At 40.9% G+C, this 21,301-nt stretch overlaps 2 protein-coding genes across 4 annotated transcripts in view; one reads left to right on the forward strand and one right to left on the reverse strand.

The window, feature by feature from the left end:
• Nucleotides 1-325: 325 nt before the first annotated feature.
• Nucleotides 326-21,301, reverse strand: part of PBX3 (PBX homeobox 3) — a 238,040-nt gene continuing 217,064 nt past the window's right edge. Inside the window, exons 6-9 of one of the 3 annotated variants that reach the window (XM_017549137.2) lie at nucleotides 6,880-7,045; nucleotides 5,526-5,638; nucleotides 4,644-4,733; nucleotides 326-1,873 (exon numbers count right to left, since the gene is read on the reverse strand). In XM_017549137.2, the coding sequence (XP_017404626.1) occupies nucleotides 1,781-1,873; nucleotides 4,644-4,733; nucleotides 5,526-5,638; nucleotides 6,880-7,045 (462 nt within the window). In that variant the 3' untranslated portion in view covers nucleotides 326-1,780. The remainder of the gene's footprint in view (nucleotides 1,874-4,643; nucleotides 4,734-5,525; nucleotides 5,639-6,879; nucleotides 7,046-21,301) is intronic. The other 2 variants (XM_037745933.1, XM_017549138.2) reach the window with 2 other exon arrangements.
• Nucleotides 16,605-17,503, forward strand: LOC108318232 (MICOS complex subunit MIC26-like). Its single transcript, XM_037745934.1, is given in 2 exon segments — nucleotides 16,605-17,013; nucleotides 17,016-17,503. Coding segments are annotated over 2 exon segments (591 nt in total). The 5' UTR covers nucleotides 16,605-16,619; the 3' UTR covers nucleotides 17,213-17,503.

The raw sequence follows: 21,301 nt of genomic DNA on the forward strand, positions 1-21,301 counted from the left end.
CTTGCTGTCCTAGGTCTGTGACCTTGTGGTATTCACTTAAGTTTCCTGAGCTTCAGTTTCCTAATCTATGAAAATAGGGATAAAGTTTTCCCTGTGGTGTTACTGAGCACATCAGGATAGAGTGAGGACTCCTAACAACGGTCCAGTAGGTGGCACGGTGCCTGTATACTCCACAGCAGCTGTTCCTTCCCTCCCAGCCTCACTGTCATCTCAGAGTGGTCTCCGACTGGCAGCCAGTTACATTCCCAGCCCTGGTGCTGGGTGCACTTTCTCCTCTGCCTGCACTTGGCTGGCTCAAATAGTGAAGTAAGAAACTGCATCAACATTTAATCATGAAAGCAAAAAGTTTATTCATGTTTGAAACTACATATAACTACCACAAGGAAGACTTTTTCAATCCAGGGTGTAATCCAGTTAGAAAGGAACACGAAACGTTTTAATACATTAGAATCACCGCCACAAATTATTTTCATGACTCAATCAGTTTCAGAATCGCATACAATACAAAAAGAGAGAAAGGAGAGGGGGCCCCATTACACAGGGTGAAATATACAGTACTGAATACTGAAATCTTAATGCATCACAATTAGTCGCTGCTTTTTTTTTTTTCTGCATGGATTAGTAATAAGATGAAGAACATTCAAAATGTTTCTCAGTATTTACAACAGTTTTTCTGATCCTGTGTTGAATTAAGACCCAATGTTTCCACTCTCAAAGTTTTTTAAAAGTTGCAAATGCAACCCCGATTTTTCTTTTAAAAGATTACAATGTATATTACAATTTATGAAGGGAAACAAAGAGTTAATTACAAGATGCAAAAAGATAAGAAAGAGACAAACTACAGCGTGAGTATTGTTCAGAGGTAGTAAGTGAGCACTCTAAGCTACAGAACATGTTGAAATTCTATTGGTTTGTATGAGTTCGCATGAGGTAATAAAGCTGTGTTTTGATTGGTGGGATGTATAAATACTCTTTTGCTACACTATATACAACACTCCAGAGAGCAGGGCCTTCTGCGGATGCCCAGAGAACATAGCAAACCTTGACAAGTCTGTGCGGCACCCAGTGCACACCGTAAAACCCCAGATGGATCGATCTCGTTTTCACCTCTATCAGCAGCAAGTATCTTCATCTCTCAGAACAATCTGGATCCATAATTTTATTACCGAGCAGACTCTGGGCACTGGTACTTTCAGAGAGAGAAACGATGCTACCAGTCTCTGATCTAATTATAACATAAGAGATCTGAACACAAACGTGGCGAGAAGATTCTTAAACACAACCATCGTTAACAGAGAGAGCCAAACAGCTCTTCATTCCAGCTCCATTAGTGATATAAAAGAAAGACAATCCGAGTCAGGAATGGAAATATGCAAGAAGTTTAATTTAGGTGAGGTGAATTTTTGCATCTGCTTTAACGATTGAGGTTTAGCATATATTGTACTTTTTACCCTTAAGGCCAAGTAATTGGCAACTGTGAAACCATTAATGTAAAATATTGATAATAAATTATGATAAAATAGCTACAGGACTGTCAACAATGTTAAATCTTGGCCTAATTGGATAAAGTGCTTTTTTTTTTTTTTAACATTGTGTGTTTTTAAGTATAAATACAAATGATTATGATTCCTTAAAAAACAGATTTATTACCAAGTTCTCTAAGACAAGGTTTTACAGTAAAGCTGTAGATGGTGGGCTACAAAAACGCTTTCCTTTTCCTCCTATTGCTCTGAATGCACTTATCAAGGCATGTCAGCTCAGGGAAAAGTGTGGCCAGAGATTAGTTAGAGGTATCCGAGTGCACACTTCCTGGGCCTTCTGTAGGAGAAGTCACAGAAGATGGAGTTGTTGCGTCCTGCCAGCCTCCATTAGCCTGAAAGGAGAAACACAGTTCAATGGGTGCACGTCTACATATTAATTCTACTCCCCAATTTAAAACACCCAGATGACAACATGAGAGCAGAAATGCATTAGCAAAATGTATTTTCTAAACTCACTGTGGCAGGAGTTGGCAGCATGTGTTAAAGTGGGATTAAATGCATGTAAAACAAATCCATCTCATCAAGTAAAGACTTGGCAATAAATCAACATGCCGAAGAAGGGCTTCAGCAAGGCCCACAGTGGCACCAAGCTCGGCCTTTGATCTGCTGGTAAAACTAAAGTGACTCAAAAAGAAATCTCTTAAGAAGGGAGCAGTGCAGAAGCTCAATGCAATGCCTTGGTGAAACCCTGGGCTCCATGAAGTCTAAACTTCACCCTGGCTTAATCATCATTTCCATAGAAAGGCAGTTGCCCACTCTTTTTCCATACATGCCTGACAGCTAGCTACTATAACCCTTGGAAAGTGAAGTCCAGAATTTCCCTCCAAATAGGATCTTCTAGAATGAAAATGCATGAGCCGTGGAGGAGCACACACTGTTCAAATCTGTATTCCAATTATCTGTGGCTGAGGCTCCTATTTGGGATGTTGCTCCCGCCTTCCACATGCTGCTGGCCCTTCCTGCCTCAGACCTGCAGCAGCAATAACCATACTCAGAAACAAATTTGCCTTATGTCTTGGCCTATAGTGGCAATTGCTGAAATCAATGTCTGATCAGATTTCTGCTGTGGCAGACAGCTTGTCGCTACATATTTTTATGTCAGTCAAGAAGAGGGAGGTGCTGGCCTCGTGAGTTGGGGAACACTGAGTGGAAGTGACGGGGCAGGCCTTTCTGGAGAGGAAGCGAGGGTGAGCTGGCTGACACCCTGAGCCTGCAGCACCAACCAACCTCTGCCTCCATGCTGCCTCAGACCCGGAACTCCCACACCAATGTCAAGGTGGGTCATAAGGTGCCCCTACCTCCTTCACATCTATTTGCAACTTCTTCTACGAGTCCATCCAAAATGCCCTCTTTCAGGCCTGGGCAGTCAGGCTGCTGGGAACTGTCTAGACTGCCCACTCAGCCTGGATACAGCTCCTAGATGAGTATGTGCCAGCCATTGTTTCTTCTCCTGTGATCACGGTTCCTGGAGAACTCCCTGCCTTCTGATTCACTGCAGACTTCTGCATGCAAAGCATCTTTTCTACCTCTATGACCCAGGGAAAGGGAGGGAAAAACCTAACAACCCCACAGAGATGACCAGAGCCAAAGGGAAGAGGACTTTCCAAGCTTGAGGCATGTCAAATTCAGGTTAGGAAAAAAAAAAAAAAAAAAAAAAAAAAAAAAAAAAAAAAAAAAAAAAAAAAAAAAGCTATGGCGGTATTGTTTTAAAGCCTGTTGTGCCAGGTTGGCTAACAACATGCCTGTGTGTGTTCAGTAGACTCTCAGAAATCCTCTGCTTTATCTAAAAGGTAAGCTGTTTCCCCCCTCAGGTATGAAAATCTACTTAGGAAAAGAAAAACTCTCACACAGATACAAGTCTAAAGATATTCCATCTGAAGTAAACATCATTCCTCTTTTATCCAAATTTATAAACAACAAATGTACAATATTTTTACCCAGCGTGGCAGCTGGAGGAGAGGTTGTCAGCAAGCATTCTTTTTTTTTTCAAAATAAATTAATCCTTACTCTGGTGGTTTGAGATTATGCACTGTATTATACAACAGCGCCTTATCAAGCCTCATCAGTGAAGATGGAATTCATGTCTGTAAAATGCTGCAGGCAATCACAGTTTCATATTTTATCATGTTGATAAGGATATCGCACATTCTCTGAAGCATTTCAAAACACTTAAATGAAAAAGGAGAAATGCAACTAAAAGGCTTTTTATATGGTTTGTTGTGGGTTATTATGAGTTATTTATAAGCTCAAAAAGAAAGATTTGACATTTCAAATGTAAAAGATTTGAGTATTTAATGGTCCTTTTTTCCCTTTACAATTGAACATCCTCAATCACTTTTTAAATCATTAATATTTACTCTCATAGCAAGCCAAGGCCCTAAAAAGGGAGAATTCTGCCCATTTTCTTCCTGAGTCTACTACCATGAGCTGGGCAGTTAATTTCCTTCCTAAGCCTGGAAACCCAGACTCCATCCACCACACCCCGCGGCACCACTACGATGACCTGATCCCTGCCCCTTTCCCCCCCATTCCAGAGCTGTGTGTTTTGCCATTTTCCATCCATGTCAGTGGGGGGAAAGGTAAAGTTGTAGTGAAGTGATTACAAAGTTAAAATTATTTCCTCCATAATTAAAATTGTCAAATATATTTGCATCCCACCTTGACAATACAGCAGGATGCTTTTAATAACAGAATTCTTTGTTTAGATTGGTTTGTTGGTCTGCCTGGGATCCTCCAAACTTATCACCTTCACCTGAGCTCTGTTTGGGAATTTTTCCTGCTGCCTGGTTCTAAGATAAATGACCTGTTTTCTACCATTTCCCTGGAACACAGCACCGAAGGTAGGAAATGGCATCTTAATGGGCTGATGCTTAAGTCCCTGCTGATGCCAGGACACCAGCCACTTCTGGGCATCTGGGAGGACTTCTAAGGGCATCTGGGTGGCATCAAGCATTTAGGTTCTTAGAATAAAAGTGCAGCAAAGACACTGCCTTCCCTACCTGCCAGTAAGATGAGATGCCAGGTCAAATGGCTCTTAATTTCTTTATTAGTCACTGTTTACCTGACACTGTTCTCCTACAGCTGGCTCCCCAGAGTACTCACATTTAAATTATGTGGACTGTACAGTGAATTTCCTCCAAGGCCATCACTGTAGCCTCCCGTCTGATTGATAACATGACGGAGGGTATCCACCTAGAAATGAGACAAAACAAAATTCATCATCCCAAATCTATTAAAACATCATCACTTACAAAAGGAAATAATTAGAATTATGTGTGCCATAAGGGTTTAACATCTTCAATGAAAGACAAATTTATCAATCAAATGTGACTGGCAGAATTTCAACCATTCTTTGCATATTTAAACTCACAAATCTTTGTTTTTCATGCCAGCCAAATAAGAACATCTTCGTGGCAATGCAACTTTCCATCTACGGCAATCAAATGCATGTGGCTATGGGTGAAAACCTACTTAGAATTGTGTATATAGAATTCTCTCCACACCCCCCTCACACTTTATGTCTCATACACACTCATCTACATGTATAAAAACTATATGAGTAGTTCTGTTCTCAATTAAGAGGACAAGAAAAGAGTAGAAATTACAGAGTTATAATTTAAGAACTCAGGTTTTTGCACTCTGATGTAAAAAATGCAACAGCAGTATGTTCTTAAACCATATCCACACTGACATTCTCAATTTTTCTGTTCTATTTTATGACAAAAGTAAGATGCACCCAACCCCTCTCCATGAGCTCAAGCCAGAGCCGAATGCATTCACAAAGTTTATCAGGTTTGAATCATCACAAGTCACTGTTCACTTGACTTCTCATTAAATTAAATGGTGGGGCAGATGGGTCCTGTTTGGAAGCACCCAGCACAGGTTCTGCATGGATATGCAGACCACTTCCGTGGGGTCAGAGGAAGGAGTTTTGAGCCCAAACCCTGCCCTGCTAGAAAGGCCCCACTGGGGCACTTCTCCTACCTGTGATTGCACATTGGCTCCGACTTGGGACCCTTGGTAAGAATCCCCATTCAGACTCTGCATGTTCATGAACATGTCCCCAGAATTTGGGAGGTTAAAAGAACCAGAAGAACCTGGAAAGGAAAGAGTTAAGTAGCTGAATAACAGAGAGCTACACACATAATCCTCAAAGACCTAGAGGCAGGGAGAAGAGGAGAGTACAGAAGGGAAAGGCTGTTCACAACATAAAGCATTTCCAGATCTAAGAGGATGGAGAACTCCAGAGAGTGAGGCTCTATGATTCACTCTACATCTAGGAGAAGTCCTATCAATGGGGAAGCCCAAATTTAAAAAACAAAAACAGAAACGAAGAGATAAATCAAAATAAATTAAGAAGAAAAAGAAACCAAAACACCCAAGCTGACCTGGATGCTTCCCCTTTTTTCCACTGATCTCCAGGACTTAGTTATTGCGAGCTTGTCAACATCACTAACTGTCACGGTGGACAGCCACCCAGAAAAGAGACTTTCCCAGGAGCTCTTTCTTAGCTATACGCCTCCCTCTCCTTTCACCTGTTTTCATATGTCATTAAAAAGGACTGGGGGGTGAGGAGACAAGACAAAACAAACAAACAAACAAAATCCTACTTTCTGAACTTCTAAAGATATATTTAGGAGACCTCAGAAAATCCCCTGGAAATGCTACTCGACTCTGTTTGGACTAGCTGCACATCTTTCATTGTTGTCCAAGTTCCCTGAAATTTTAAAGTATTTCTAACCCCCTCACAAATGTCACATAAAATGTGGCCAGAATGTACAAGATGAGGAGCCAAGAATCTTGTATCCATGTATTAAGTGTCATAACCCTCATCACTAGCCACCTGCTGAGCATACTGTCAGCCCCGCTTAGACAGTGCTGCTGAAAGGCCCAGAAAAGACAGCAGCGCTGGGCAGAAAGCACTGCTGCACTTCCCTCCAGCATTCCAGCTTCCTCACGCACAGCAACTGCTGCGTTTCCCACTTCTGCTATTTCACTCTCCACAGACCACTACTGACCCTAAAGTGATATCTGGAATGAGATAGCTAAAATGATCAGGAGCGATAGCACTCTGTCTAATTGCTGAACTGAAAGCCACTACTAAGTGTAAAAGTTCCACAGTCTACTAGTGAGTGGCACTCACTGTGAAGAGTGGGTTTACAGACTCTGGCTGTCTACTCATTCACCCATATCAAGAACAAGCCTGCATTTGAACATAAATCTTCCTTTATAAGTCCACTGGGTCCTCTGTATGGCTCTTGCTTCCTGGCCTGTGGGACAGGGCATTGTGGCATAAGGCTGTGTGGGCCAACTGGGGAGCGAGCCCCCCCATACGCACCCGAATTTGGTGTGGTGGGCGAATTGGTCTGGTTGTTCTGCACAGCTGCTGCTACTGCGTGTGCAGCTGTCACGGCGGTCTTTGCAGCATAGAGGTTGGCTTCTTCCTGAAACTTGCCGATATTCTTCTTGTACCTGATTCGTTTGTTGCCAAACCAATTGGATACCTACAAATTGCAGAGACATGGAGGTGAAGGGGAAGAGAGGAAGAAGTAGTCAAATTCCAGTAATACCTGTTGGACACCAAGGCGATACCTTGGGAGACACACAACTCCTAGCCTGCAACCTTGCATCCTATGGATCATGCATAATGGTTTTAGGGGTTATTTTCTCTTTTGGCAAAACTCTCACATTCCTTTGGAATAACCCTGCTTTCTTACAGTTTTCCACAGTAATACAGAATGGCAGGGAACACTGCTCATAAAAGATATCCAACTGCTATATACCAATTAGTATATAAATAGGCCCCCAAAATTAGGCTGAAAAGCTGAAGGAAATATTGTTAAGTTAGGTAAATAATAAGAAATACTTGAACATGATTTAATCTTTTTTGGGTCTGAAACAATTTTGCCAGCTGTATAGTAGAATCATGTTTGGTCTGCTGAAAAGAGTAACATCAATTAATAATGGATGAAAAAACCCTTTGTCTTCTGCCTTAGAAAATACTGCATGTCTGCCAAGATGGCTGCTCAAGCTCTGCCAGTTAATATGTGGGAAGGTCACAACTTGAAAACTCAAGTAATTCCAATCAGGTCAAATGCAAACACAGAGAAGCAACTCTAATGTCATCAGGTGAAATATATTTCTTTCTTCTGCAAACTTCTTATGATGTCAGCCGCTGCAAATGGAAGAGATTTCTACAGAGTATCTTGGCAACAGGCAGATTTCATCACATTTCAAGAAGAGCAGAACTTCAGACCCAGAATCATGGCTCAGAGTTACAGTATGTTCAGGTACCTGTAATTGACTACATAAAGAAGCTAAAAGCTACGTAGCAATTTATAAGAAAGTATAGCCACTCACTATATAAAGGGATCTGATCTCTCTTGTATTAAAGTAACGATTTAAAAATACTTTTCGATAATTTCTTTATAATCTGTCAAAGGGGCATATTGCTGTGATATCAGGCTAGATGGGGTCATTGTTCTACCCTGAAGGTATTATTCTTAACAGCTATTCAGGCGCCCTGAAGAGAAATAAGTAGTAGTATGTAGTTTGAAGGCTTCCAACCCAATTTACACTGTGGGCAACCCTTTTGACCAACATCTCTGCCAAGTCTTTGATTGCTCTGGAAATAGAATTCTCATTCTTCAATCTATGGCACTTATCCTTCTGGAAGAAGCAGAGAGCCCTGGCAAAGAAGCCACATGAGGAAAACAACACTGGCCTTGCTGCTGCCCATGTGATGTCCATCCTGGGGATCACAGGATGCACACATGTGCACATATACACATGTAGGCATACCTGCCGAGAACCCATGCAGCAACCATGAGCATAGGTTCATCAGACAGAAACAAGCCAAAACCCATCAGGAAGTAAATGTGCTACAGATCAGCACTTCCTAGCTGTTTCTGTTCCACCATCTTTTTTTCCCCCCTAAAAGGCTGCATGTATCCTTTCTTTTCTACATATCAAATAGAGTGGCTCTAATAACTGTTATTTGGTGAATGACCATTATGCAGAGCACCTTGCATACATTTTCTTATTTTAATGTCAACAATCTCAAGGGCTAGTGGTAGATAGGGGTAGTTATACAGGCATGACACCTGTCCCAAATCCAATGGCCTTGTCTCTCTGACTAATTTGACCTCTTAGCAGTGTCTGATACTTGTAATTAACACCCCTCTTTCCTAGAGCAGGCTCTTGTATGGTGTATGTGACATTATACTTCTTCTCCTCCAACATCTGCTCCTTTCCTGATACACAGTGTGTATGTGCGACTGCGTGTGTGCAAGTGTGTGTTTTCAGACACAGCTCTTGGCCCTCTTCTCTCTTTCACCTAGAGTATATTCAAAATTTTAGTTATCCTCTCTGGGTGGATGACTCCCAGATTTCCAACTCTATCCATATCATCTGTGAAGATAGTGAGTTCTCATTTTTAAAGAGATTTACATATAAATGCTCTGCCACAAACTCCAAATCAATGGGTGTGCTCTAAGCCCGTGCTACCTCCTCTATATTCTCTCTGTGGTCCTGATCTCTCAATCTCCAGAGATGTGGTACTCGCTACTTCACAAAATCCCTGCCTCCACTGTTGGATAGTCCTAACAGGTATATAGTTCTCTTTATTCTGAACTACAATCTGCTTCTGTTTCCTTTCCACACATTGGTCCTACTTCCAACATCTAGACTGTCACAACATTAGGCCTTCAAGCTCAGCCCCAAGAGACCTCTCCATCCTACTATTAGCCTTCTTGGTCCTCCCTTCCTTGAGCCCTGTATGCTCACAGCCAGTGTGCATTACAACTGTGGAGGATGTAGCAATAGGAAGAAGTTAGGAGAGTATATAAGCAAGGAGGCCATGAGGGCCTGAGCCAGGCAGAGTAGTAGGATTAGAGAGGGAAGATATTATGGAGGAGAAACAGGCAGAATCTGGCTCCTGACTAGCTCTGGAGGTCACCAGAGAGGGAGAAGCCAGAGATGATGCAGATATGGAGCCTAGGCCTTGAACAGGAGGATACTTGGGAGGAATTTCTGCACCAGGACAAATCAGCCTCAGTGACCATTAGGATCCATACCAGAATTATGTGATTCTAAAAACCGAAAAGTTCTAAATCAAGATTAGAAAAGGATGATAAAGGTATTGGTTCTGGTTATGCTTATTAAAGTAAGTTCTCTTTGACCTTACCTCATGTTTCCCAATGCATGCTCTCAGCTCAGGAGATAGACCTACAGCTGCCTTGCAAAAAGCTCCTTTAGTACATAATATCACTCTAGCTTTTCAGAATAAGACTGTTAGGCCTTAGAAGGAGTTAAATATTGAACATATCTATAGTGCAAAGGAGGACAGACTTGGTTGAGAGGGAATCTGGCATTTCTTAAGCATAATTAATGAAAATTCCCCAACTCTGAATTTAGCAACAAAGGCCCATCTCTTCTTCCAAACAATTCTCTGTTGGATTCAGTACTTTGTAGTTAATATTACCTTGACAATCAGAGAAGCTATAATACATTAATGAAACCTAGCTTGGAAAATCAGATTACAGCTTTATTAACAGTTTCATAATTGAGCAATCTCTGTACCATTGAAGGTCTCATCTCTAGATATGTAAGAATCCTCTGTTTATGCATACCCCTGGACCAATCAAACAACAGTCATCACTAATAAAGGTTTATTTAATTCTCACAGTAAAATTTTAATATCACCAGCAGCCTGGGGAAGCTTTAGCAAGTGGATTTGCTTGACATCAGATCGTTTTTATTCTGCTAGTCCCAATACTTCTTAATCTTTAATATCAAGGCAATTAAAATTAATGGCCACTCATCCGAAGCTACTGTGGGCACTGTTTCCTTGACATCAATTGTTTGATGGGATTACCTAGAGGTTAAACTAACAAGCAAGGTTTAATTGGAAGCAATGAAAGAAGCAGTGATCATACGTTATGTTTAACCTGCATAACCACATCTAAATGAATATCTAAAAATGTTAAACTATTTCTCAAATTAAAATATGCACGTCACATTCTGATATTACAGATTTGGGTATTGCAGCAATCAGCTCTTAAGACCACACTGCTGCAACTGAGATGGGGTAATTAATGTATCAATCGACACCTAAAATCAGGATTTCTTTTTCACCTTTTAAAAACAGATGGATCCAATTAGTTGCAAAAGAAGTCCTAAGCTCACCCAGTGGGAAGCCTCCAAGGCTGCAGATCGTGGGGCCCCTCCTGCACAGTGCTCACAGAGCGGGCAGGCTGTATGCACAGTGCATGAAGGTGAGCAGAGCTTGCTCCACCTCTAAACTGGAATGGTTTGTACACTGGTCCCAGAATAGAAACACAGGCAGGAAATTGGTGAAGGGAAAGGGAATATGCTGTCCTGTGCCTCTCTGTTGAGCTGCGTATCAAGGTTCATGACTCTGGATTGTGCCCAAGGCAAAGGGCCATGGAAGAATTTTAAGATCAATTAAAAATGAGAATAAAAGCACAAGTACTCTCCTTCTTCTACTGATGTTCATTGTTATCAGCCCCCAGACTGAGCCTCTGGTAATTAGGGGAATGAGTAGTGCACATAATGGAGGCTGCTGATTTTCTGAAATCTTTCTGCAAGGCCAAGAAGCAGCCAGAAAGGGTTCTGGTCTCTCCTATATACTACAGCCATGTATTTCCCCCACCCAATTCAGCTACAGATTGCCAATTGCTTTTAAAAGTAAAAATGCTTTCCATATAATAACTAGATTCACCTTTTATATAGCTTTTTTACCTTCTTCAAAAAGCTTTTACTCATTATCTCACTTAGAATCTCTGATTTTGAAGAGGTTGAGTCAGATGTGGGAAGTATCACATAATGGTGATGTACTTTGGACTCAGAATCCGATTTCAAATTCACACTCTGCTATTTACTAAGCTGAGTGACTTTGGACAGGTTGTTTTAGTTATTTTAGTGTTTTCTTTCCTATAAAATGAGAATAATAACATAAATAGTAATATCTTCCTCACAGAATTATTGGGTGCATTATTAACGGCTCTGGCACATACCATTTACTTGGTAACTATTAGCTATTACTATCCATCATGTTTTATCAAAGAAGAAACGAGAGATCCAGACCACAGACAAGTTGCCCAAAATCACACAGCAAAGTGGGATGGATCTAGAATTCCACCCAGGACTCCCCGTCAGCTTTTTTTTTTTTTTAAATAACCAACTGCAAAATGCTTACAGAGCATCTGCTATGGTCAATACTATACCAGGTACTGTGGAGAAATGAAAAAATAAACACATGGCCCCTGCCTGCCTGGACTTCACAATCTCGTTAGAAAAGCAATGCTATCCACTCAAAATAATTAACAAAACTTGCAGGACAGTGATGATCTCATGTCTGTACAGTACAGACTCTAAAAGCAACAGAGATTTGAAGGAAGAGACATCCCAGCAAATCTGAGAAATCAGAGGAGGCTTCTGAGGCAAGGTCAAACTTGAATGGGACGTCTGTTTCAATTTAGTTCTATACCATAGTGATTTTATTGAAACTCCACAATTCAGAAGCAGAAAACTTCAACAGCTCGTGTGGCCACAAAAAAAGCTAAAAATGCAAGCCTGCCTCCCTCTCCCTGGACCACTCTGAGACCCCAGAAACTTTTATTCTCTTCTCTAACTTACTTTTCCCTTCTTAACCTCTAAACCCCCTTTTTTTATAGTGACAGAGGGAAGAGGAACCCATTCTACAGAAAAAAGTAGTGGAAAAATCAGGAAGTGTTTCTAGAAGTGGCAGCATCTGACAGAATATTTCTGTCAGGGAAGGGGTGGGGAGTGAAATGGGGAAGGCACTGGTACCCAGGGAGGAGCTGGAGCAAAGCACCTGAAGGGCTGGTGGGTTCCCGCTGAGGAAGAGGAATGGGGAGAAGCTCTAGGCAAGGGAAAGCCTGAAGAGGGGCTTGTGGGTTCTCCCCAGGTGTCACTGCTGAGTGCAGGGGACGAAGCTGAAATAAGCCTGAGATCTGCAGCGGAATTCAGAAAGGGTTCCAGTGAGGCTGCCCTCCCATCTATGTGCCTGTCCAGGGTCAGTGGTCTGCACATTTTTGCTGGAATTCCCCCTAAATTAATCTTGAAAAATTATGAACCCTGCAACACATTTTTCCTTCCTTGCACATTTTCTAAGTTGGCATCTACAATTCTTCGTAAGTCTAAATAGTTGTAAACAACGTTATTCCAGTGTGTCATAAATGTTGACATCTTAAAATGAAACTGTAATACTATTCTTTAAAATGTATCCAACCAAACATAAATAGCACAGCAATTTGATACCCACTATCCATTTAAAAAATACATAGGCCGGGCATGGTGGCTCACTCCTGTAATCCCAATACCTTGAAAGGTCAAGGCGGGCAGATCATGAGGTCTGGTAATCAAGACCATAGTGGCCAATATGGTGAAATCCCGTGTCTACTAAAATACAAAAAATTAGCTGAACATGGTGATGCACGCCTGTAATCCCAGCTACTCGGGAGGCTGAGACAGGGGAATTGCTTGAATCCAGGAGGCGGAGATTGCAGTGAGCTGAGATCGAAACACTGCACTCCAGCCTGGAGACAGAGCGAGACACCGTCTCAAAAAAAAAAAAAAAAAAAAAACCATAAACTTGCTCTTCAAGTCTAAAATTTTACACTCTTTTTCTTGAACGTGTATTTCTATTTCATTTCTCTCCCATATTATCCTAATGCAATATAATTTTATGCTCTACAAAAGGAATATATGGAAATTAAAAATTTGAAATTATTTTTATTTCCTATAAGGTTCTACATGTTTAATATTTCCTTCTGGACTAAACTATCATTACAGTTAGTTTAAAACTAATCAAAGCAACACAAATGCTTACTTTGACAAATAAAAATACACTTATTTTGACCATCAAATGTAGGTTTCATCATACACGCATTTCTTAATTAAGAGTGGGGTGGTTGTACAGTGCTGATTAAAGGAGGCTTGGTTATCACCAATATTTCATAATGTCTCTTGCTGGGCTCCCAAGAGAGTCTCATACTTTAGGGCAATGAACCAGGTGGGAGTATCCCTTTCTTTCATAAAGTGAGAAAAGGGCAGGTAGGAAAGGGGAGGAAGGGAAAAGAAAACCAACACAATGCTTTCATCACAGCCACTTTCTGGGGTAGATGGATTTTAGCAAGGAGTACACATATACATAAGGATAGCTGGCCAGTGAAAACCCTGAAACCATGCACACCTGAGTCCTCTTTGGAAAATCTTCAGCTACTCTGTGGAGCATGTGTCCCCTGAGTTTGTAGACTGCTGCCTTAAGTGATCAGGTTAACTCTAGTTACACTTTAACTTCTCTGTGTGAGCAGAGCATGGGAAGCCCTCATAATGGGTGTGCCTAAAGACTTTTTTTGGGCTAAAAACAGGGCTCACTCAGGTAACCACTTCCATGTGTCACAATGACCTTTTGTAGCTATACAGAAAACAAATCTGTCAGATACAGGATCTTTTAAGTTCAGATTAAAGAAATAAACCTAAAGGTGGTACATACAGTTTACTTATTATTTTACATAACCTTTCTGGAGAATAAGCCAGCAAATATTAACATACCCTTTGCCCAAATTACTAAAACTTATCTTCAGAAAATATTTACAGATAAATATGCAAAGATACCACTACAGTCCTACTTTTTTGAGACAGAAATGTTGCCCAGGCTGAAATGCAGTAGCACAATCACAGCTCACTGCAGCCTCAACCTCCCAGGCTCAAGAGATCCTGCCACCTCAGTCTCCTGAGTAGCTTCGACTATAGACGCCCACCACTAGGCTGGCTAGTTTTTCTATATTTTGTAGAAACGGGTTTGCTGTGTTGCCCAGGTAGTGTTGAACTCCTGAGCTCAAGTGATCCACCTACCTCTCGGCCTCCCAAAGTGCTGGCCCCTCAGTCCTACTGCCCCACTATACTTGGCCCCTCATTCCTACTTATTAATAGAAATATATATAGAGAGAGATTAAATTTAGAGTACATCTGTAAAATGGAATATGATCATTTATCAAAGATCATGTTAAGGGGAAAATATTCATTATATACCATACTAAAGGAAGAAAGGGTGCTTTTTCTTTTCATACACCATGAGTCTTTTTTTGTTTTTGGTAAAAATACTCAAACACTAACATACATAGATATAGGTATATACACATGCACAGGAAAAAAGTACTAACATGTGACTATCATGTAGAGTGGGTTTAGAATTTCTGTTTTTGCATTTCTTGTGTTTTCAGGTATCATCCAAATATTTTTCAGGTCAGCAAGTATTAGGGTTTTTTAAATTAGAAAAATATACTTTTTAATGAATAAATTAAAAACAGTAACAGAAAAAGCACTGGAAAGTCACCTAACAATCATTATAAGTTTAAGTACCAGGCCTTGTGCTGGGACCCAGAGCTATATGAGTGACCAATCTATCTGAAGGGCATGGTGGACAGATCTGAGAATTCTTAAAATAATTGAAATTAAACACTTTGTAAAGCTCAAGCCACTGAAATTTCCCAAGCGGCTTTGCATTTAAGAAAAATTTCACGTTCAAAATAAAAAGCTAAACCATCTATAATGTCTCTACAGTCACTGAAAGCCAATTTATTAATTAGCTTTAATTGTATGTTACATTTCAAATTCCGTCACTACATTTATTGATCATATTAATAACAACATTACATAAAAGAGAAAAATTATTACTTAAAGGCAGCCTCCAAGAGGCAGATGTGTGGAACTTTGTAGTACATCCTTGGCGTTGTTTCCATGCACAAGCTGCGTCAGGAAGAGGATCTGCACTTGTTTGGGAAGAAACAGCTGACACTAAAACATCATTATTGAAATTAACAAACTGAAAATTTATGAAGCACAAATCTTAGAAAAATTTGCCATTGTGTTTCCCCATGTTTACTTGTGATGCATACTTTATGTACTGTGCCTAATTAAATGTAACAGATTACGAAATGTTGAAATGCTAAGTCATGTATAATGGAACACAGCAGCATATTTACATGGTAAACCATTTTACCTCTAACAAACAGTTTCTCCCTAATCAATGTTTTCATCCCCGTTATGTGATTCAATTTGAAATGAGAGATGGAAGCCAGTTACTGTTCAATTTTTAAAGTTAATGGTGTTAATAAATTCTAAATTTCATACCAGTTCTCTTCCTCCGGAAGGTACGGGTTTGATACAGTTTCTATAAGAACGGAAAGCCTGGGCATGCTGGATGTACACACTGTGTGCATTCTTATGAGAACTCGGAGGACAGCTGGATAAATGGGTTTGAGAGCCAAACAGACCTGTGTGTGAATCCCAGCTCTGCAATATCTTGCCAATGTTACTTTAGATAAGTCATGCCATCTAAAGTTCTCCTTTCCTGGTCTACAAGGTGGGATAATGATGCCTCCTCCTCATGGAGCTGTTGTGAACATTAAATGAGATGGCATGTTAAATACACAGGACTGTGCTGGGGATGTGCCAGGCACTCAGTAAATGTTAGTTTTCTCTTTTCTTAAAACAAATCAGCAACAACAAAACCCTCTGAAGGTCAACAGCATACACACCTGCTTGCTTCCCACAGTGCCTAAGGTCAGGACCCCTTTTCCCAGGAGCTTCAAGTTCTGGGCAAGCTGGTCCCTGCTCCCAGTGCTGGCAAGACACTGGCAAGAGGGAACAGGCAGCAGCAATAAGGGAAAAGGAGGTAAACTCCTGCATACCTGAACAGAGTAAAATTACTACCACAGAAGACCCAGAACTCCCATCTGTCACACTCCTGCTGGGCTCCAGTAGTACCTCACAGCACTACCTGTATTCCCTCTCATCTTTGCCCCAACTCAGCAGGACAATACACTAGACCTAGAATGTGCAGGAAACCTAAATTCCAATGCCACTTGTACCAGTATTTAAACAGTGGCCATTTGCAGAGAGCTCATTATGAGCCAGCTCTGTACTAGGAACTTTGCATGTATTATCTCATTTAACTGTTACAAAGACCCAATCAATTTTACTGAAGCAAAAACTGAGGTCAGAAAGTTTATGTAACTTATCTAGGACATGTTCAAGGTAATTCAGAGGTCCGTGGGGCTGGCCAGCCTGAGCTTGCTCGCCTTCAAAGTCTATGCTGTACCAAAAAAGGACTCACCTCCCAAAAATTCTGTGAAGGTTGATGACCTTTCACTCTACTCAGTTCCCAAAGGTCAGTCGAAGTATGTGGAGGAGTCAAGGAGCCCACTTGGAGAAAGCATCTCACAGCTCCGACACTACTGTGAGCCATACACAAGCTGGTGTCAGGAAACGTACTCCCAAACTAAGCCCAAGATGCAAAGTTTGGTTCAATGGGGGTTAGACAGCTATGACTATCTCCAAAATGCACCTCCTCGATTTTTTCCGAGACTTGGTGTTATTGGTTTTGCTGGCCTTATTGGACTCTTTTTGGCTAGAGGTTCAAAAATAAGCTAGTGTATCCGCCTGGTTTCATGGGATTAGCTGCCTCCCTCTATTATCCACAACAAGCCATCGTGTTTGCCCAGGTCAGTGGGGAGAGATTATATGACTGGGGTTTACGAGGATATATCGTCATAGAAGATTTGTGGAAGGAGAACTTTCAAAAGCCAGGAAATATGAAGAATTCACCTGGAACTAAGTAGAAAACTCATGCTCTGCCCATCTTAATCAGTTATAGGTAAACATTGGAAACTCCATAGAATAAATCAGTATTTCTACAGAAAAATGGCAGGGAAGTCAGTATTGAATGTATTAAATTGGCTTTCTTCTTCAGGAAAAACTAGACCAGATTGCTGTTATCTTGGGTGATACCATCCTACAAGCAAACTAATCTGAAACCCTTTCACCTAGAGATAATGTACAAGCCTTAGAACCCCTCGTTCTCATGTTGCTATTTATGTACATAATTAAAACCCAAGTTAAAAAAAAAAAAACTTATCTAAGGTTATAAAGCCTGTTCCATTATATCTTACTTGATAAAACTTGTTTTCTCTTAATACTTAATAAAAGTTTTAAAAATTATTCTTTATTGGCCGGGCGCGGTGGCCCAAGCCTGTAATCCCAGCACTTTGGGAGGCCAAGGTGGGCAGATCACAGGTCAAGAGATCGAGACCATCCTGGCCAACATGGTGAAACCCCGTCTCTACTAAAAATACAAAAAAATTAGCTGGGTGTGGTGGCATGTGCCTGTAGTCCCAGCTACTTGGGAGGCTGAGGCAGAAGAATTGCTTGAACCCGGGAGGCGGAGGTTGCAGTGAGCCGAGATTGTGCCACTGCACTCCAGCCTGGTGCCTGGCGATAGAGTGAGACTCTGTCTCAAAAAAAAAAAATTATTCTTTATTCAATTTTATTTCTTTTCATTATATTAAATGTTGAGGTCTATAAACTTATATTCTACCTTTTCAGTGCAAAATATTTCAGCTCCTTCATGGTTAAAATGTGGGCTAGCCCAATAATCCAAACCATTCTTTTTCTTTTCTAAAAAAATAAGTTGCAAATTTGGCTAGGCATGGTGGCTCACACCTGTAATCCCAGCACTTTGGGAAGCTGAAAATGGTGGATCACCTGAGGTCAGGAGTTCGAGACCAGCCTGGCCAACATGGTGAAACCCCGTCTCTACTAAAAATACAAAAATTAGCCAGGTATGGTGGTGCATACCTGTAGTCCCAGCTACTAGGAGGCTGAGGCAGGAGAGCTGCATGAACCCAGGAGGTGGAGGTTGCAGTGAGCCAAAATTAGGCCACTGCACTCCAGCCTGGGTGACAGAGAGAGATTCTGAGAAAGAAGAAAGAAAAGAAAAGAAAAGAAGGAAGGAAGGAAGGAGAAAAGAAGAAAAGAAAAGGAAAACAAAAGAAGTTCCAAATTTATAACAACTGACTTGAAAACCAACTTTTGGAAAACATCCCACTTCTAATGGGAGAATTGAACAAATTGAAATAGCATTTGAAATAATTTAAAACAGATTCACTTGTCAAGTACCGTATTTTTTAATTTAAGGCTGTGAAAAATTTTATTGCCATAATGTGCTGACACCCTTACAGTTCAGCTTTGCCCTTTCTACTCTGCATGATAGACTGATAACTGCTCGTGACATTCACAAAGAGGCTCATCTGCAAAAGTATATAAAACGTCAGCGTTGTGGCCACAGTATACAGAAAATGGATGACACTGTTCAACTCCCTAAAACACGTGCTGAGGGGTGCATCTAAATTACCACAGACAACGTTTACAGTTAAGGACTTGTTTTCTTTAAAGTTATTTCTCTCATTAAAAAAAAAAAAAAACATGGTAGGTATACAACTGAATAGTTTTCTTTCTTGGCTCTATGGAAAGGCTCTTTGACAGATTTTGAAACACTGACATCACAACTGTGGAACTGCCTCCCATCAACTACACTGAAAGGTGGAGTCATCTCCCAGGCAACACAGCAGAATCTCAGAATGAACGCACAGGGCACTCCAAATAACGATAGGCCAGACCTTTTGTCCTGACAAGTTTCGTGTAAATCTAATCCCTGCAAATAAAAACATCAACATGTACTCAGTGCCCTATGAAAAGGAATTCTATAGTCACATCTCTTGTTTAAGGGAAACATTTATTTATTCAAACACCACTCCTTGCCATATACACACTGTAGTTTTCTTTTCTTTTTAAAAATCCAGATAAATTTCATTTAATTGTTAAAGTGGGTATACCTATCCTCAAAAAGTATAGCATGCTTTCAACATATATAATTAATTCTCACCAAAAATGAATCTCCTGCATTTTTGGAGTAAAGAATACATCAAAAGTAGGTCCATTAGAGAAGACTAAAAACAGACACACCCTCATGCCCCTCCCTAGCTCTCACCTTTAGGGAGCCTGTGAATACCTAACACGCTAGTTTGCTGGATGTCAGAGCCTCTGTTCCCTCTTTCTTTTGGATCCTTTACAAGACTCTGTATGCCCAGCAAGAAAATGTAGGTTGAATGGATGACAACTGGCATTTAATGAACACTCATGAGATGCCAGGCCCTGTACTAGGCACTCTGCATACATGATCTCATCAGCCCCTGAATCCCCTAAGGAAATTATCATTTTTCTCATTTTATAGATAAAAAATGGATCATTAAATAATTTGCTCAATGTCACACTGCTACTAAATAGTCCTGGAGCAGAGTTTGATTGACTTCTCTGCCTTCCTACACCAAACATACAGTCATCTGAAGTTAAAGTAATAGTTTATCAAAATACATGATATGAAAGGGCACCACCAGTGGGGCACTGTGGCTCATGCCTGTAATCCCAGCACTTTGGGAGGCTGAGGTAGGAGGACTCCTTGAGCTTAGGAGTTTGAGACTAGCCTGGGCAACATGGTGAAACCCCATCTCTACAAAAAATACAAAAATTAGCTGGGCATAGCTCATGCCTATAGAAATAGCTACTTGGGAGGCTGAGTTGGTAGAATCACTTGAGCCTGGACGGCAGACATTGCAGTGAGCCAAGATCTCACCACACTGCACTCCAGCCGGGGTGACAGAAGGAGACCCCATCTCTAAATAAATAAATAAGATAAAGAATAGCACCACTGCCCACATAGGACACAAGGAACTCAAATGAGTTTTGGTAAAGAATCTGGTGTACCTGCAAGGTGATGGTCTCACTACATAACTTCAATAAGACTGGCGGGAGAAAAGGAAACTACTGCTTTCTAACTTCTCTCCTTGACCTTCTACCCAGTCACCTGACAAGGCCCCAGTCTGGTAATTCAGTTGGTCCCTTTATCCTTCTATTCCTGGGCCCCGAGCTTTGCTAGGGCAAATCACAAGCCCAGGCCCCTGTCTGGCTTTGCCAATAATTTTACCTTTTGATTCATCTCTAGCCAGATCATTCATTCCACAAACATTTAATGAGTGCCAGCCAGGCACTGTTTTGTCCTGAAACAGTCCCTCTTTCAATTGCCTTCAACTTCCCAAATCCAAACTCACCCTGGCCTTCACTCTGCCCATAATCAAGTGTCCTTTTATAATAATACTTGTAGGTATTTATGTAAGGCTTCTTAACTGCCATGCACTATTCTAAGAACTCTACATATATTAACTCATTAAATTCTCATTACAATCCCATGAAGTAGGTTCCATTATTTTCCCTATTTTACGGATGAGAAAACTGAGACACAGATAATTTAAATAACTTGCCCAAAGATATACAACTAGTAAACATGTGGAGCAAGCATTTGAACTTAGGTGGTTTGATTCCAGAATACAGGTTTACCTACTCTCCCTTGGGCTTCCTCATATTCATTTAAAAACATTCCATTTCTAAGAATTTAATCTACAAACACATTATGTACAATGTTTCTTGCTGCAGTGTTTATAATAGCAAAAGACTGAAAATCCAATTACCTATCAGTTAACAACATATAGAATATCATGTAGCTACCACTTAAGAATGAGATGGGGGCTGAGTGTGGTGACTCACACCTGTAATCCCAGCACTTTGGGAGGCTTGAGGCCAGGAGTTTCAGCCTAGTCTGAGCAACATGGCAAGACACTGCCTCTACAAAAAAATTTAAAAATCAGCCAGGGTGGTGGCGCATGCCTCTAGTTCTAGCTATTCAGGAGACTGAGGCAGGAAGATTACTTGAGCCTAGGAGTTCAAGGTCATGACTGTGCCAGTGCACAGCAGCCTGGGTAACAGAGCAAGATCTGAAAGAAAAAAAAGAAAAAAGAGAAGGGTAGAGAGAAGAGGGG

This window comes from Cebus imitator, unplaced genomic scaffold (genome assembly GCF_001604975.1).
Source record: "Cebus imitator isolate Cc_AM_T3 unplaced genomic scaffold, Cebus_imitator-1.0 Scaffold216, whole genome shotgun sequence".
In the NCBI taxonomy this organism is placed as follows: Eukaryota; Metazoa; Chordata; class Mammalia; order Primates; family Cebidae; genus Cebus; species Cebus imitator.